Below are 17,448 nucleotides of genomic sequence, written 5' to 3'. Positions count from 1 at the left end.
AAATTCTGTAGTGCTTTACAGATTCTGGGGAACATATATAAATAAAATAAGACATTACAGAGTAACAAAAGTTATACAATCGGAGTCGGGGCCTTGCTTGCAAACGCTTTCTATATATGAGTGGGTGCCTAAAGTGACCCATCTTTTTCAGCCACTCTGCCTGACTCATTTCAGCTCATCTGCACATGACCTTGGAAGTGAACTGTTTTTTAAAGGTAAATGTAACTTACTAGAGGGAATTTTCGAAAGGTTATTTAAAATCGTACCTGAGAAGGCTGGTAGTTAAGTGATGTATAATCTGTATATTTATGTTCCAGATATGTGCAGGACAACAGTGCATATTTTCTGTGACTTCACTTGTCCGCTTACGTGGGAAATATGTACAAACTTTGATTATACAGCAAACATAACTTATTTCCACACATTGCATAACATCTGTGTCATACGGAGAGTCATTTCCCTTACTTGAGAAATAAGTCACAAGGAAGCATCAAGCTTTCTATGGAAATTCTAGCCGCTGCATACACTTCAATTTCTTCAAATCAGTTTTAGAACAACGGTGAGAATATTTCGATAGATATCTATACATTTTTAAGTTAAGTTTGTTTTAAATAAATCCTTTTTTTGCTTTTGACAATAATGTTTTAATGTAAAAACAGAAATAATAAAACCACAAACTGTTTGTAGAACCACATTGTTTGTAGAATAAAAGTATTCTAACCTATTCTAAACATAATATTAAAAATCTCTGTAAGATTTGACTAATGTTTCTAAAAAGTCCTCTTTATTTGTGTTTCTTATTGTGTTTCTTATTCTTTCATTTCACAGATTGTTAAATGGCCAAGTGGTCAAAATCCACTGACGACAATGATGAAATTACATGTCTTGAAAAGCTAGAGAATAGCAATTGGGATCAGCAGTCAGTGAAATCCTTAATTTCAAACTGTAAGTGTTTGCAATCTCATTATAATGTTATATTATTTTGTATAGAGTTAAAGCATTTGCATATTACTATTTTTATTTATTTACATTTATCTAATCAATTTACGGTATATGTTTAATTAATTTAAACTGCGTGTTAATTTTTTCATTTCTTAACACCTGAATGGGTTCTTCAGGAATTATTTTTGTATTCTTTTTGAATTCCAATATACATTTTTCCTTAAAAAAATATTTAATATCTATTTAAAAAGATCTTCTCAGACAAACCTGCAAATGATTACATAAATTGCCATGTACATGCCACTAGTTTTAACCCTAAATTGATTGCCATATGTGACTTTACCTATAACTTTTACTGATTGCTGGGTTAAAGAGGTTGAACCACCAAAACACTTATTCCCTATACACAGGATTGGTGTAATGCGTCTTATCATTGGTACTATGGTCCAGAACATTTCAAGTGAATGCAGCAAGTACTTATTGTTGTTCGTTCAAGTGGAAAGAACCCTTGTGTTGAGATCCTGTGTAGTCTTTAGGACATAAGGTTAAAGGACATCAACCACCAGGATGAAGGATTGTACACCAATAACACTTACATACTGATGTGTGCCCCCTCTGGCAGGATCCTCTCTTCTTCAAGCTTCTTATGCCCTAGTTTTAAAGAAAAAAAAGGCTTTAACAATTATACAAATGAGCCTGAGAGGCATTAACACCTATGGAGCCTGGAGCCCCTCAGGCTGATATTTTTGAAAGCTCTTTTTGGCAAAAACAAGGGAATAAGAATATAAAAGATGAGCAGGTCCTACCAGAGGTGGCACACACCAGTATGTCAGTGTGCCTGGTTTACACTCCTTCATCCTGGTGGTAGATGTCCTTTAAGTCTCTTCCTAACATGAACCACTTAACAATACACTTTACACACACTATCCAAATTTTGAAGGGTTTCTTTCAAATGTATCACCTATGCACAGATTTATGAGAAAATAGTTCTCAAGAAAACCAAAGTAGACACTAAAATTCAGATAACAAGATATAGAGAATTTTTTTTAATCAAATTTTATTAACATGAATAAATCTTACAAATGCTCATTACTATTATAAACTGAGAAATACCTACTTAAGGACACTCAACTTACAGATGACCCCTAGTTACAGACGGAGCTCTCTGCCCAATGTAACCTCTGGTGAAGCTCTGTGGATGCAGTGACCAGCTGTAAGGTGTCTGTAATGAAGCTTTATTGATAATCCTTGTTCCCATTACAGCTAAAAATGTTGAAAATCCAATTGTCACTGGGGCTGAAGTATATGTGTTTGTAGGTACAATTATAAAATATACAGATCCAACTCACACACAAATTCAACCTAAAGAACAAACCTAAAAAACCTATATTGTATATAACCTGGGGACTTCCTGTATTACAGGCAAGAAATTAATATATTGGAACAGATAATGCAATAGAAACCTGATTGAAAATTCAAACAATAGTGCATAAAACTTACCATAATACCAAATAGATTCATCCATTTATTTAAACTACAATTAATGCCACCAAAATGAATAAATAGATTATAATAAGGAAATTAGGTAGGAAGCATCAATAATAGCAGGAACCATTAGATTTAACACTGGTCACCATAAATCAAAGAAATTACAGCTCGGATATTGCTGCTAAATTCACTTGTCCTTTTTGTCTTAATGAAACAATAGTTGTTTAAGTTAATTCTATGGCATTTTTGGAGAAAGCCAAACTTTCCATGCTTATTTTAAAGGGAACCTGTCACCTCTAATATGTGGCATAAACCGCAAACAGTGACTTACTCAAGCATGTAGATGTATCTGAATGTTGATACTAGGTCTCCTCTCTGTTGTACTTTTGCTTAAAAAACATATTCCTCCTTTGGCCTGTCACTTATTCATTCAAGAAGGAAGAAAAGCTCTTGGATGCAGTCACTCTCCCCTCCACCTCATGGCTTCTCAGCTTCATACCCCCACCCTTTCCCACAACCCTTCCGCTCAGTTTCAATCTGAGGGGCAGTGGGAGGGATGGCGAAGTTTAGGGGTCCAAAGCTGAGTGGCACTGAGGAGGCAGGGGAGCTTGACAAGAGCCAAGAGCTCTTCCTTCTCTTTGACTGAATATCTGACAGACCCAGAGGAGGAATAAAATACTTTTCTGAAGCAAAGTTGCAACGGAGAGGACCCATAGTTACACAATTCAGATAATTTACATGCTTGAATAGTTGGTCTATGCCACATTTTGAGGAGACTGGTTCCCTTTAACAGTCCAAAAGAGAAGAATGGAAAGGCTGCATATCTATAGAATTGCTGATCCATCCAAATGGATATAAGTGACCCCCATTTAGGGGATTGACCACTAGATATGTAATAAGTTGTAAACTTTTCACATACCTTGACTCAATAGAACACCTATGTTTATTTGTAGATGCTCTCCATGAAGGCAAATGTTTTATCTTTCTTATTGTAGTAGATAAAGTTTAGAGTGAAAGTCATTTATGCTGCTCTTGTGTGTTCTTTAATAATAATAATTCTTTATTTATATAGCACATACAGATTATGCAGCACTGCACAAAGCTTGTCAAATCGGTCCCTGTCCCCAATGGGGCTCACAATCTAAACAACCTAACAGTATGTTTTGGAGTGTGGGAGGAAACCGGAGAACCCAGAGGAAACCCACGCAAACACGGAGAGAACATACAAACTCTTTGCAGATGTTGACCTGGGTGGGATTTGAACCCAGGACTCTAGTGCTGCAAGGCAGAAGTGCTACTCACTCAGCCACCGTGCCACCCTAGATTTCTATACATTTCTCCATAATCCTTATGCTTATTCCTATATTTGCTTTATTGCGGTGTATTTTATGCAGTGTATTTTATGCTTTGTAAAGATTATTATAAAAAACAGAGCAGGTGACATTCTCTCACGTCTTAATACACTGGCCACACTTTAAGAGAACTACAGGGAAATATAGGAAATATGGGAAAAAATAATGTTCATCTTTTAATAAATTGGTTTATACTCTAATATACATGTGTTCTATCCACAAATGAGCCTTGTTAATCAGATGTTAGACAGTGCCCCTTCCTGGTTGTTATGAATATCAAAAATATGTTAAATCAAGACAAACATTTTACAGAGCATATAGGGAGTGGGATTCCTGAAGAACCTCATACACAATTGGCAACACAGTATAATAAACTGTTGACTGGGTTATAGTGTCATCTTTTGTATGTTTTGTGACTAACAAAGAATGGAAAAATAATACCTTATTTGCATAAATGCATAAATGAGACTGAAAAGAACATACTCTATGAAGCTGCGGGAGCTAAACAGGAAATTCAGCATGCCATAATTCACTTTTTCAGACAAAATCTCTCCACCCAAGAAAACTTTTTTCTTTATTACACAATACAGAGATTATACTGCACAGATGAAACAATTGATTTTAATTCTGCACACAATAATATACTGGGGCACATGTATCATAGTTTTGTCTCTCTGAGGTGAATTTTAGAGACATTTGGAGGCTAGTTTTTGCACCTTATGTATGATCCTGTCTTTTTACTTGTGATACATGTTCAGGTTTTCCTGTCCTGGCAGGTGCAAATTTTGGCTTCTTTTTGAGACTTTTGTTGCAAATGTCTCAAATCCACATGGACACAAGCCACGTGAGGGGGTTATATACAGGAGAGGACACAAGCCATGTGAGGGGTTATATACAGGAGAGGACATAAGCCATGTGAGGGGTTATATACAGGAGTGGACACAAGCCACGTGAGGGGTTATATACAGGAGAGGATACAAGCCATGTGAGGGGTTATATACAGGAGTGGACACAAGCCACGTGAAGGGTTTATATACAGGAGTGGACACAAGCCACATGAGGGGGTTATATACAGGAGTGGACACTACTGTTAATTTGGGATTTAACATGTTTCATTTTTCAAGTGTCAAATAGCTAAGATGCCAGATTTTGTTTTACACAAAGACAGGGGTCCCAAGTGGGATTACTAGGGCAGACTTCTAGTGACAACAGTGTTTAGTGTTTTTATAATAAATAAAAAGAGAATAAAATACCTTTTTTTACTTATTTTTAGGTAACAGTAACAGTATGAAAAGTGTTGAAAAGAAATGGAAGATTACAGCTGTCGCCATTGTAATACTGTATCTAATTGTATTGGGCCAACTTGTCTTCATTATCAAACTACATGGTAAAGTAAAGTATAATGTACATTACGTGACTTATTACTTACACAAAGAACCCTCCCCCCCCAGCAGTGTAAAGTAAAAGACCATTAAGGCAATAAAATTGACTTGTGATTCATAGAATGTACTTGACAAAGCCTGAGGCTGCTCTACTGAGATATTCTGAAGAGTATGTCCCTATTTGAATTGCAAGGGGCATTTTTAAGGGTTCAAAATGTAAGTATTCAAGGGATCAGGGTCCAGTATATTGGTGCTGCAAGTGTTAACCACTGATTCTGAATTATACCCATTTAGCATTTTAGTGGTTATATATCATTATGAATAACCCCTGACTATAAATGTGTATGTCTTATGTATAATATGTAAATGCAGTGTGATATTTGATATCCAGAGACATCCAGATATTGGATATTCAGAGAAAGAGGGCAGGTGCTGGTGAAGCTATGCTACGTGTGCCAGAGGTGGCACTCAGAGCCTTTTGTGTGGGCACCCAGGCCATCACCCCAGCACAGAATTTGCCAGACAGGATTCAAGGCTTCCTCTTGTGTTCTGTGGTTCAAGACAGCCCAGGACTGCTGTGCTCAGTGCTTTTGTAAAGTGACATATCCTTGGCTGCCAGGTCTATAGGATGAGCGAAAAGGGTTGGACACAGATGTATTATTGTTGGAGCTCCTGCTCTGTGTCCCCTGATTGTTCCTCTTCAGAGGAAAGCTACAATTCCAAATTTCTACATCTTCTTTCTATTGTATTGGTGTCCTCAGGACACCCATACGATTGAAACTTGTGATACAGTAGGGATCAATAAATCATGTTGACTCTTTGCGACATCAAAGGGGGGTTTGGGTTGTAGTTTGGGCACTCAAACCAGTTTAAGATAAACAACCAAAAAAGTCTTCAGGAGATTTTTAACCAAAGATTGCAGTGCAGTATGTAATATATTTGGTGGGACAGTGAATCTTTAAAAGGAAATCTGGTCTGAGTTAGAGGTGGTCAAGTAAAGAGTCTTCTGGAGAGATATCACTGTGTGTAAACTTTCTCTAATGCTATTTGTATCCTGACATACGGCATAAAATGTTGTATTTCTGTTTTGTCTCATTTCGTAGGACATGTTGCTGCTCTAGAAGGAAGTGATCATGTGTTTCACGAAAAACTTCATTCTAATAAAAATACAAAAGAACTAGGCACAGTCGACACAGATGATTACTCTCAGATTATACATGAGTTACTGAAGAACCTATCAGATTGCCAAGAGAAAAGCTTCCACAACTCAGATGAACTGAGAAACTTATATACAATGTTAAATAACACTGTACTACAGTGTCAAAAAACAGAAGAAGACATTGAAAACATCCATAAGTCAGTTGGCGACTTAACGATTACTCTGGATGACAGCAAAATGAAAATGGAATACATAAATAGCACAATTTCTGAAAAGGTCGATTCAATAGAAGCGGTATGTACATTAAAACAAATTAGCACCATTATTATCATGAAACATGTCTGAAAGCTTTGAAAATTATTTTGATTATACACACATAAATGATTGTATCTCCCACATTATCTGCCCCAGAGGAGATTCAGATTTTCATATAAGATGAGTGGCCAAATATACAGATCCAAACAATTTTCATGTAATCTATATGGATGATTCATATCTGCATAAAAACCATGGATACAAAATAGTAGATAAAGGCTCTGCATGTTTTGGATGCTTTAAAGCATAAATGGCAATTCCTGGTAACGGGCAGGAAATGTGACTATTTTCCCCTTACTCCAGATGTGCTAAAAGATACAACCTGCAGGGCATGGGGGGCATCAAATGCTGGCACACGCTGTACCAGTGCTTCATAAATCCCCCCATAGTCATGTGAGTATAAACCATGCTCATACAACCTGGAACACAACTATCCTGTATGCAAATTCACTGTCAGATCCCGCGTATCTATTTTGTCACAGTTTTTCAAGTAGTATTTGGAGTAAGGCACATTTAGCTCCACACTTCTGGTTATAACTTTTAAAACTGCCACAAAATGGTATGTGAGATCCAAAACGAAAGAAATTTAAAGGTGTATTCTGGGAATATGAACATCTGATACAAAAACCTATAATGTTATAAATAAAAGAATACAACAAAACTCAATGCCATTAGTCACAAAATGGAGCTTAAATAGTTTGCTTTTATGATTCACAAAATGTTATAGGCTTTCTAAAGCAGGCAGAGTTATCTCCAAGATGGCTGACATCTACAATAACTCCCATGATCATCACCGCACATTACCCCACTGAGACTGGTCTCACCACAACACTGGCCGTACTGGATGTACTGCAACCAATCCACTACAGCCAAATATAGTGCTGATCACATGATCTGCCCAAGCAGGTGCAGAACATGTGATGTGGACATGTGACCAGCAGTCATCTTCTGTCCTGTGTTTCCCCCACAGTGAAAAAGTCACAGGACTGGTTAAAGGGCCAGTACAATTTTAATTCTCCATAGCATTTTTTCTCCTGAGGGTAGCTAAATTTTAAATAACAACTAATTAGATATTAACTTATATTTTAATTACCTATTTGAATATGAAATATGCTTCTTCCTGGAAAATCACTTTAAAAAGGTTTGAAGTTGAATTGTTGAACTGTCTTTTTGTCAGGAAATTGGGCAACAGTACTCATATTTCCAGAATGCATCAACAGAGGTAACAAAAGTAAAACAAAAATATATAATCCTAGAAGAAGAAATGAAAAAGGAAGTGAAAACACTGAATCAAATTACCAATGACCTTAAATTACGTGACTGGGAACATTCAGCTACATTGAAAAATTTAACACTAATTCAAGGTAAGATTTTTTACAAAGGCTAAAAAAAACAAGGTTGCAAAAACACAGGACAGCATATAGCCATCCCATGCCCCTAGTATATAGCCAGCCAGCCAGCCCCTACCCCAGTATACCGTCAGCCCCTGTCCCTAGTAGCCTACCAACCTCCTGTAGTGTATAACAAACCTGCCAGACCCCTGTCATTTATAGCCAGTATGCCAGCCCCTGTATTATATAACTAGCCTGCCAGACCCCTGTACTATATAGCAAGCCAGTCCCCATATATAGCCACCCAGCCATCCCTCAGTGTGCCCAAGTCAATAAAGTCAATACCTTTCCGATACCCCCTGCAGGTACTCTTCCTGCCTTCCTCTTTTTACCTCCATCAGCGACAGATCCGTACATGCTTACTCGAGTATAAGCCGAGTTTGGATGTTTGAGGCAACTGTGGTTGAGGCAAGTTCCGATTGCAAGTGTTAACCCATTAAAGTCAACTCCACCGCAGCATTTAAATGCCTTCACAGAGATTCCCTGCTCGATTGTTGCTACGTAGCTATGGCAACCCTGTGGTCTGATCCCAGGGATGACCTTTACAAATGCCTGTAAGGTCCTGTCATAGATATTTCAGTTTTTCCTGTTTAATAAATTAGCTGCATTTCTGTCTTTCTGTCAAGATGAAGGGGTGCAGAGTGTACATTAATGAGAGAAAAAGAACCAAAAAGAAAGAAAAAAGAACCAATTGCCTGCAATGAAACAAAGAGTGAACATTTCACAAAATTATGAAAACATAAAGCAGACATATGGAAAATGTTAGTTAGTAACTAAATTGGGCTGTAAAGCTATTTGTCTGGACATGAGATAATTTAGAATTTAGAAAATATTATCAATAACGTGAAGTATAAGATGCGTCTCAAAATCACTTTGGTTAGTTAAGGTGTTAAAAAGTTCTAACAATATAAAGCAACGTATGTCAGATTACAAAAAATGGCTGCGTCCTAAAAGGGATAACAATTCAAATTAAAAATACTTGTAACAATACAGCTAAAGGAGCTGACATGATTTATTAACTTTTCTACTTTTCTTTTGTCTATATTTTTTATGATCCCGCAATGTGATGTGTTGAACATTTTCTTTTTTATTTTTACTATAGGTCCCCCAGGTCCAAAAGGAGAAAAAGGAGACACAGGCATAATGGGAATTCCCGGGATACCTGGAGTAAGAGGTATACAGGCGGTCCCCTACTTAAGGACACCCGACTTACAGACAACCCATAGTTACAGACAGACCCCTCTGACCTTTGGTGAAGCTTTCTGAATGTTTTACTATAGTCCCAGGCTGCAATGATCAGCTGTAAGGTGTCTGTAATGAAGATTTATTGATAATCCTCGTTCCATTACAGAAAAAAATGTTTAAACTCCAATTTTCACTAGGGCCAAATTTTTTTTTGTCTGGATCTACAATTATAAAGTATACAGTTTCAACTTACATACAAATTCAACTTAAGAACAAACCTCCGGACCCTATCTTGTACGTAACCCGGGGACTGCCTGTATTACAAAACCTTGCTTCTGAAGTATCAGACATGTGTTGCTGTTGAAGTTTAAAAGCTGAGAATGAAACATGGCCATACCAATATCTTAATGACCATAAAAATGGGAGCAACCTCTGTGGGAATCACAGGAGCCATGAATGCTGACATGTAAAGAGTAATCTTATTGTCTGCATTTAAGTGATTTCTCATTTGTCTTATATTTCTGAGAAAATATGCAAATACGTTTTTCAAGATGGGATTAGAAAAACCACGCCTGTTTTAGATTTGTTGTAGGGCAGCCCCCTTAACATCAAGCATGACACTCAGGAAGCCTAATGGCATGATGCTGGATTAAACCAAACCAGTATATGTATTCCTGAAGGAACAGATTCCCAACTGTAGACAGCACAGTTTTGATGTGGTTGCATCTCTTCAGTACAGTGTAGGGAACTGGTTTAGCTGGGAGGCTTTTGACTATGGTCGAGATGTAAGAGTTCTCCATGCAGAGACATTGGCAATTAAGGCAGCGCTATCTACAGTTGGGATCGGTTGCCATGACAGCCTTGGGTCTTTTTCAGACCCAAAACTGTATGGTTTCTGAAGATTCCTTACAATGAGCTTATTGTAATTAATCCTATGTAAAAACGCTATATACTGCAATACAGTTGTATTGCAGTATATGGTAGGAACAATCACACCATCTAGGGTTAAAGTAACCTAGAGGGTCTAAGAAATAGTAAAATAAAAGTATTGAAAAAAGTTTAAAAAATTCAAAAAAATAATAAAATATAAAAAATTCAAATCACCCACTTTCCCTAGAATGGATATAAAACTAAATAAACAGCAAAACCTCCAAATGTGTTAGGTATCACTGTGTCCCAAAATGCCCTATCAAAATATAAAAAAAAACAACTATTTTTCAGTGGAAGACAGGCGGAGACTTTAGGCGAAGAAAGTTCAGAGCTAGCAGAGTTTGCATCCATATTTACTAAGAGGCTGGAGTGAATATGGGCACAGGACTGCGGGCGAGGGAATTTTAAAGATATAAAATTAGTGCTCTACTCCTTGTACTGTTTGTCAAATGGCAAGAGCCTCTCACCACCTCTTCATGGACTGGAAATAAAAGATATCCCCGACTCCTTGCATCGCCAATCGTCCTCCTTTAGTGGGTTGAAACACAATCCTTGTCTCGTTACCGCGTCTGCGGTGTGTTCCCGATCCTACATCAAGAGGATAGTGCAGATTGCCAGGTTCAAAAGGGAAATAGTATTTATTGTATATACTCACACATTCCAATTTAAAAGCGCGCATATAGTAAAAGCATAAGACGCCCGACCCAGGTTTCGCCTATTCAGGCTTCTTCCGGGGCATGGTGTTTGGCGTCATCTCCGGTGACTGGCATTCTAAATGCCGGTTTTAAAGTGGTTTTCCCATTAAAGAAAATTCTCAAATCTCAATCCCCTAGTGATGTTTACGCAATAAAAATAATTTTTAATCCCTTACATTACAATTTTATGCAGTTTTATTGCTGTTTTATCCGCTCTCAGTCAGTGATGGTCAGTCAGTGATGGTCACTCTAAGCAGACACATTGGGGCTGATTTACTTACCCCATCCTGTTGCGATCCCGCGATGTGTTGTCCAACGAGGATTCGGGTCCGGCGCAATTCACTAACATTGTGGGTCCGAGTTCCTGCATGTGTCGCTTCTGCGCCGAGGTCCGCCGGAGTTCACCTGCTTCTTCCTGTTGCATGTGAGTGCTTGATCTTGCAACACAAATTTTTTTTTCATGATGTGCCTCCCTTCCCCAGGAAAAAGAACTTATCTGCCTAAGGCTTGTAGCTTTTCTCTTCTCAGGATGTGATGTGTTTGCTGGAAGTCGGAGTGTGTGAGCTCATTTTGGAATGCAAGGGTGGGGGCTAGAGGCAGAGAGCAGAGAGAAGCTCAGCTCATGCTTCCTGACTCTAAGGCCCCTTCCACACTAGCGAGTGTGATGCGATGAACTCGCATCACACTCGCAACGCAAGCTGCCGGGAACGCACGGCCCGAACGCTGCACCGCGGGAGTGAACTGACATGCTGAGTTCACTCCCGCGGTGCAGCGTTCGGGCCGTGCGTTCCCGGCAGCTTGCGTTGCGAGTGTGATGCGAGTTCATCGCATCACACTCGCTAGTGTGGAAGGGGCCTAAGTCATAGGATCCAGGGTCAGAAACTAGGGGAAACTGAAACTGTGTGCATCAGGACTGATAGAGACAGATTAGAATTATATCTGTGAAATGCTATATTTTGTTAATAACAGCGAATTATACAACGTGTCATTTTGTTATCCTGAGTATATTTAAGAAACTTGTCTTTGTGGGACGCCTCTATTGAATTCCCCCCCACTTTATCATTGATAGGTTGTCCAAAGTCAGTTATACTCACCTGAACTATTAATTTATGCAGAGTTTGTGGAAAAGGAATAGCATTTAAAGTATTGTGTGTTTTTTTTAAATAACATTACATTTACACTGTATTGGCAAAAAAGTATCTTTGCCTGTAGTGTATTCAGTGTGCCTTATGCCACTGGCTATTCCATCATTCTCATCTCTGATCTAGATTACATAATATAGAATATTTTCTTGCTGTCACACCAAATTGTTTTACTTGATAAGACACAGATAAGAAATTGCATAAGTTGATACTTATTATTTTATTTATTCTTATAATAAATTAGGTGTCAATTCTATAGGTTGTTATGGCCCTTGAAGAAGAAACAATCATGTTGTCATGGCATTGTATACTACCTTACTATACATTTGGGTATCTCCCATTTTATACATAATATGCTACATAATATGACAAATAACTGAGCTGTAGGAAGTTCATCTGTTACAGGGCGCCTTGTATGTATCCCTGATGTTATATCAGAATCAGGTAATCATAGCATAGTCTCTTTATATTACAGATCAAAAAATATATTTAAATCTGCTCAGAGTAGGGAATCTAAGATAAAAAGGAAGGTACTCACTTTCATTGACCCCTGCAATAGTCCAGTTCACATGTTACTTGGGTTTCCATTCATTTCCATCTCATGCTTTACAGGTCTTTCTGGTGAAAAAGGAGAAAAAGGTTTGAAAGGATCACAAGGAATGAGTACACGTGGACTACCAGGTAAGCTTCATATATACTATAGAGTAGCTATAAAGGAAATGGGATCATTAAAAGGGTATTCTCATGTTTAATATTTATGATGTGCTATGTTATAAATACATGAAATATTCCCCCTACTCAAAACAGAGTTTGCTGAAAAGACAGTTTGTCGAAACTAGGGACTAATGACTAAGTACATGCATTTTTGCTTCTAAGTACTTAATTAAAAAAGATTCAATAAAGACCTTTTAGTTTAATTTTCTACATTTATATATCTGTTTTATTATCTGGTTATATCTGTCTCCCCATTGGGCATCCAACTGTTGTTTTTCAATGTCATAATTATGATGCATTATCGCATAGATTACTTTGCACTGATCTAATATCAACATCAATATTATGACCTGTTTAAATGTTTAAATAACATTATATATGTATATATATAATATGTATATATGTATATATATTACTTTGGCTTTATGAAAATTGTAGACCTTATGTGGGGACACACCTGTAGATTTCTTAAATTGCAAGAACTTTGTTGGTTTGCCAGGTTCTAAAGGTGAAAGGGGTCAGAAAGGGGATAAAGGAGAACAAGGAGAAAAGGGCGAAACAGCCTCATCAACACAAGCAACTACTTCTAAAACAACAGGTAATAGATATGTTTTTTTTCTGATTAACTCTTGGTTGATGTTAAGCTTTGTTAAAACTGGCTTTATTCATGAGATCCTATGCCAATTTGATGAATCCTTGAATATATGTTATGATACAGCTTTTCCCACAAACATGTTATAAATGTGACATTAATTCCTTAAATTGGTTTGGTTTCCTAGGAGGTGGTTTGGTTGAGGCATGGTGTGTTAAATGGAAGATCTACATGTCGTACCTCCCTTATTTGTAGCCTGTTTTGAAAGAAAAATGTAATACAACGCTACTAGTGATTGTCACGGGTGCCGCTGTGACCTATCTCTCGGGTCAAAGGCACATTCGTGTTCCTCTGTTTGCCCCTCTGTCTGGCAACATTTATCAGGGATTGTATTGTGGTTTTCTGGTGTACATTTAATTTTTTTTAATGTATAGCGAACTGGCAGGCATTGCGATTATTTTCCCCTTTACACCATCTTCACACCTACACAGAAACAAACAGGGGCACATTTACTGAGGGCCGTGTTTCAGTTTGCTATCCAACTTTGCATGTTCTTTTCAATGCAAACTGCTTGCAGAGGTATTTAAGAAGTGCCAGTACCACGTTTGTGTTGCACGCAACCCTTTTCTGGCATGGCTTCACTAGCCACCATGTGACACAAGTTAGGGGGCTTTCCGGTGCTCAGTCGGACCATGCGCCACGTTTAACATGCAAATTCGACAGAAGTACAGAAGGGTGTCACACGGCCCATGCTAAAAGTGCACCAAAAATAGTGGTGCACTCTGTTTCTGTGCAGAGGGTGCCAGATTCATGAAGAATGTGCGCCAGAAACCCTGAATCTAGCGCTCTCTGCACATTACTCAGGCAGAATGCATATAGTCCAGTTTACACTGTTCTAAGTAAATTTGCTCCATAGTTTTTGACAGAAATGTGACAAAAATAGAAAGTGCATTTGTATTGGCCGCATGAAATAACATTTTTAAATTGTCTGGTGTACAGATGCTGTTGTACGACTTGTTGGTGGGAGAACTCCTAATGAAGGAAGAGTTGAAGTTTTTCACCTTGGACAATGGGGTACCGTGTGTGATGATCATTGGGATCAAAAAGATGGTCAAGTGGTTTGCAGGATGTTGGGATATTCAGGAGCTTCTATTGTCATGCTTAACCAAAGGTTTGGATCAGGTAAAAATTCACTGTTTTAATTTCTAGCAAAGTACACTTTATCTACGCTATCTACTATCTCTGCTTCTCACTTATAGTGCAGCCTTCATTGAATAAATGATGTGACCATGACAGAAAGGCATGACAGGAGAAAAGACAGACATTATAGTGTTATTATTGTATTACCAGATGCAGACAGTGTTAATGTGAATCAGAAAGAGCCTACTGCTCAGAAACACATTACGGTTCTTCTAATAATAGTCAACACCTACAAAGCTCAATTGGGAAAGTTTACTAATATTTTTAAATAGTTATAAATTGCAAATTTAAACTAGACCAGTTTTAAAATGTTCCACAATAATTTTATCTAGAGGATGTGTCTAGTAGAGCGTTACTCAATTTACAAATTTGTTTAATTTATGCTGCAAAGTAACATAAACATGTGGATAATTGTGGGGGGACTTGTCTTAATGTGTCGCTTCAATATTTTTTTCACAAATCAATAGCTCCTGGGGTATATAACAACTTTGCATATTGGCCCAGATTTACCAAAGCCCCTGCACCAGTATTCTGTCGGACTTTGCACATGCTTTCATTTAAGAAGTGTTCTAGCCACTTTGTGGTGCATATTGCCCTATTCTTGCAACACAAAATTCTGCACTAAAATGGGCATTCTGGTGGCCAGTCAGACAGCGCTCCCCATTTATCATGCAAAGTCCGACAGAAGTGTTTTGCATGCTCCATGTTAAAGGTTTACCCAAAAGTGGTGCATTCTGCAGGGCATGAAGAACAGGCACCACCAATCATGAATCTGGCACCCTGGCACAGTTTCTATTAAATGTGCCCCATTATCTTGATTACCTATGTGCAGCAGTTTATTTGCTATCCGCCTTAGTCTAGCCTAATATTGTAGTAGGTGTTTCTCCTGGCTGTGCTGATTATCACTGTCATGTAAATAACTCTATGGACAGAGGGGGGGAGGAGGGGCTGCTGCTTCCTGCTCACTATGGAGGGAGGAGGTGGAGGTCATGTGACAGTGTTCTCTATATGTAGCTGAGTCTGGCTGTTGTGGATGTAGAATTCTACCACACATAATAGTGAGGTAAAAGGTCTTCTTTCCAGTTTGTGATTCTGCAGAACTTTCTCAGTTTCTCTCACTTTGTGCACATCAGACCAGCTATTAACCCTTACTGCTCACACAGCACAGACTATGCACATCATGTAATTGAATCACTGCTGGGTTGTTCTTCTTCTTACATGCTACATGTGATGACAGCTGTCAGGCTTGTCACCCCATAGATCCTTTAAGTACAATATGAATTTTTAAGTGGATTTACTTGTAGGAATGATACAAGAAAAGTTTTGTCTCTGCCCATTTCATTGCAGCTGAGAAAGTTTTTTGACAGGGAGCTTTAGAGAAGAAAATGGCCTAACTAAGGAAAGAAAAGGGCGAGCAACAAAATATGGGCATCATTCCGTTTGTTTGAAAAGGGGGAATCAACTTGGTAAAAATCCCTATATCATCAAAGTTACACTTTAAGTCCTGTCTCTTTTTCATAGCAGTGCCTGTTAGAGACAGGGCACAACATAGCTAAATAACAAATGTGTATATATAGGAGAAATAAGGACTTCATCCCATCAGTCAGTCACAGCTTAATTAGAGTTAGATTGCTAGACAATAATGGAAAAATTAGCCCTTTGTAAGCTCTTTACCACCCAGTATGAATTGGGCCACCAGTATGAATTGGGCCACCCAGTATGGATCCTACAGCAGCCGTGTGCTTTGCCTCTCCTATATATATTACACAGGCTAATATGATTGTTTCCCTGATTTGATGTTGGTTTCTCAATAAATGAATATTTGCTTTCTATGTAGGAACTGGAAGAATATGGATGGATGATGTTCAGTGTCTCGGATTTGAACGCTCCATCACTGAGTGTAAATTCCCAGGATGGGGAATAACAAACTGCAGCCATCGTGAAGATGTTGGACTCCAATGCACCGTATAACAAAATCTTCTTATAAACTTCTCATTCTTGTTCTTCTCATATTAAATTAAGATGGATTTATTAAAGTAGCTCCAGGGACTCTGACTAAAGTGACGAATGGGTGGATTTTATACCATATCTATAAGAAATAACAAATAAGGGAAGTAATATTCCATCTATAAGAACAAATAATCATTGTTACCAGTAAATATGGACTTGAAACTCTGGTGGTTGAAAGTCTTGAAATAAATTAAATTGATCTCAATAAATTTTTGTAAGAATTTTATCATGATCAAATTAAAGTCCCTCAAAATGAAATCATTTTTATAAAAATCAATCATCTCAGTTCAGTTCTGTTACCTTAAGATATTGTATCATATTTGGTAGTAACATCATACCAAGAGTATGCTGGGTAATGTAGTAGGTTAACATTCTTTTGTTATGGGTCCAAAACAATAGTCAAATTACTTGAAATAACATGATGCATTGAAAAATTAAGCTATTAAAAGGATTGCTCCATTAACTCTCAACCAATTCATGATATTTATCCATTGAACATATCTGTAAAGTACTATTACTTTATAATAATAAAGACCCAAACTGTCATTTCAGGTCTAGCTTCTTCCATTTGTCACATTGGTTCATAGGGAAGTGTTTGCATACATAATAACAGCAGACGGGTCCAATTATTTGACACATCTTCATGACTAGTTGTAAGGGGTGGTCCGAGATATGGGTCGCGGGCTCCCCCGTGCACCCCCACACCACGGCCGATGCATTTACCCGTTCCCGCTCCTGCTTTCAGGTCCTCGAGCGCAAACGCGCATTCCCACATCCTAGGGCTGGCGCACCCCGGCTTCTCAAGACTTAAAGGGCCGCCTGCAGTTAATTGGTGCTGGCCTTACCCAGAATTCTATTTAAACCAGATTCTCCCCACACACCCTGCCAGATCTTCATGCTTCGTGTCTTAGAGAAAGCCGTGTCTTATGCCTTGCGCTGTTATTGAGATTT

The 17,448-nt window shown here is 38.1% G+C and overlaps 1 protein-coding gene across 1 annotated transcript; it reads left to right on the top strand.

Annotated features, from left to right (window-relative positions):
- The first annotated feature begins 416 nt into the window (after positions 1 to 416).
- MSR1 (macrophage scavenger receptor 1) lies at positions 417 to 17,043 on the top strand. Its single transcript, XM_072122154.1, has 10 exons — positions 417 to 559; positions 829 to 945; positions 5,056 to 5,169; positions 6,268 to 6,617; positions 7,816 to 8,002; positions 9,132 to 9,203; positions 12,594 to 12,662; positions 13,195 to 13,293; positions 14,287 to 14,469; positions 16,325 to 17,043. Exons 2-10 carry the CDS (start codon positions 837 to 839, stop codon positions 16,456 to 16,458), a joined length of 1,317 nt encoding a protein of 438 aa, XP_071978255.1. The 5' UTR covers positions 417 to 559; positions 829 to 836; the 3' UTR covers positions 16,459 to 17,043.
- The last annotated feature ends 405 nt before the right edge of the window (positions 17,044 to 17,448 follow it).

The sequence above is a fragment of the Engystomops pustulosus genome, chromosome 1, assembly GCF_040894005.1.
Source record: "Engystomops pustulosus chromosome 1, aEngPut4.maternal, whole genome shotgun sequence".
Classification (NCBI taxonomy): domain Eukaryota; kingdom Metazoa; phylum Chordata; class Amphibia; order Anura; family Leptodactylidae; genus Engystomops; species Engystomops pustulosus.
Note: the sequence above shows the minus strand (reverse complement) of the source record. Positions and strands in the feature narration are given on the sequence as shown.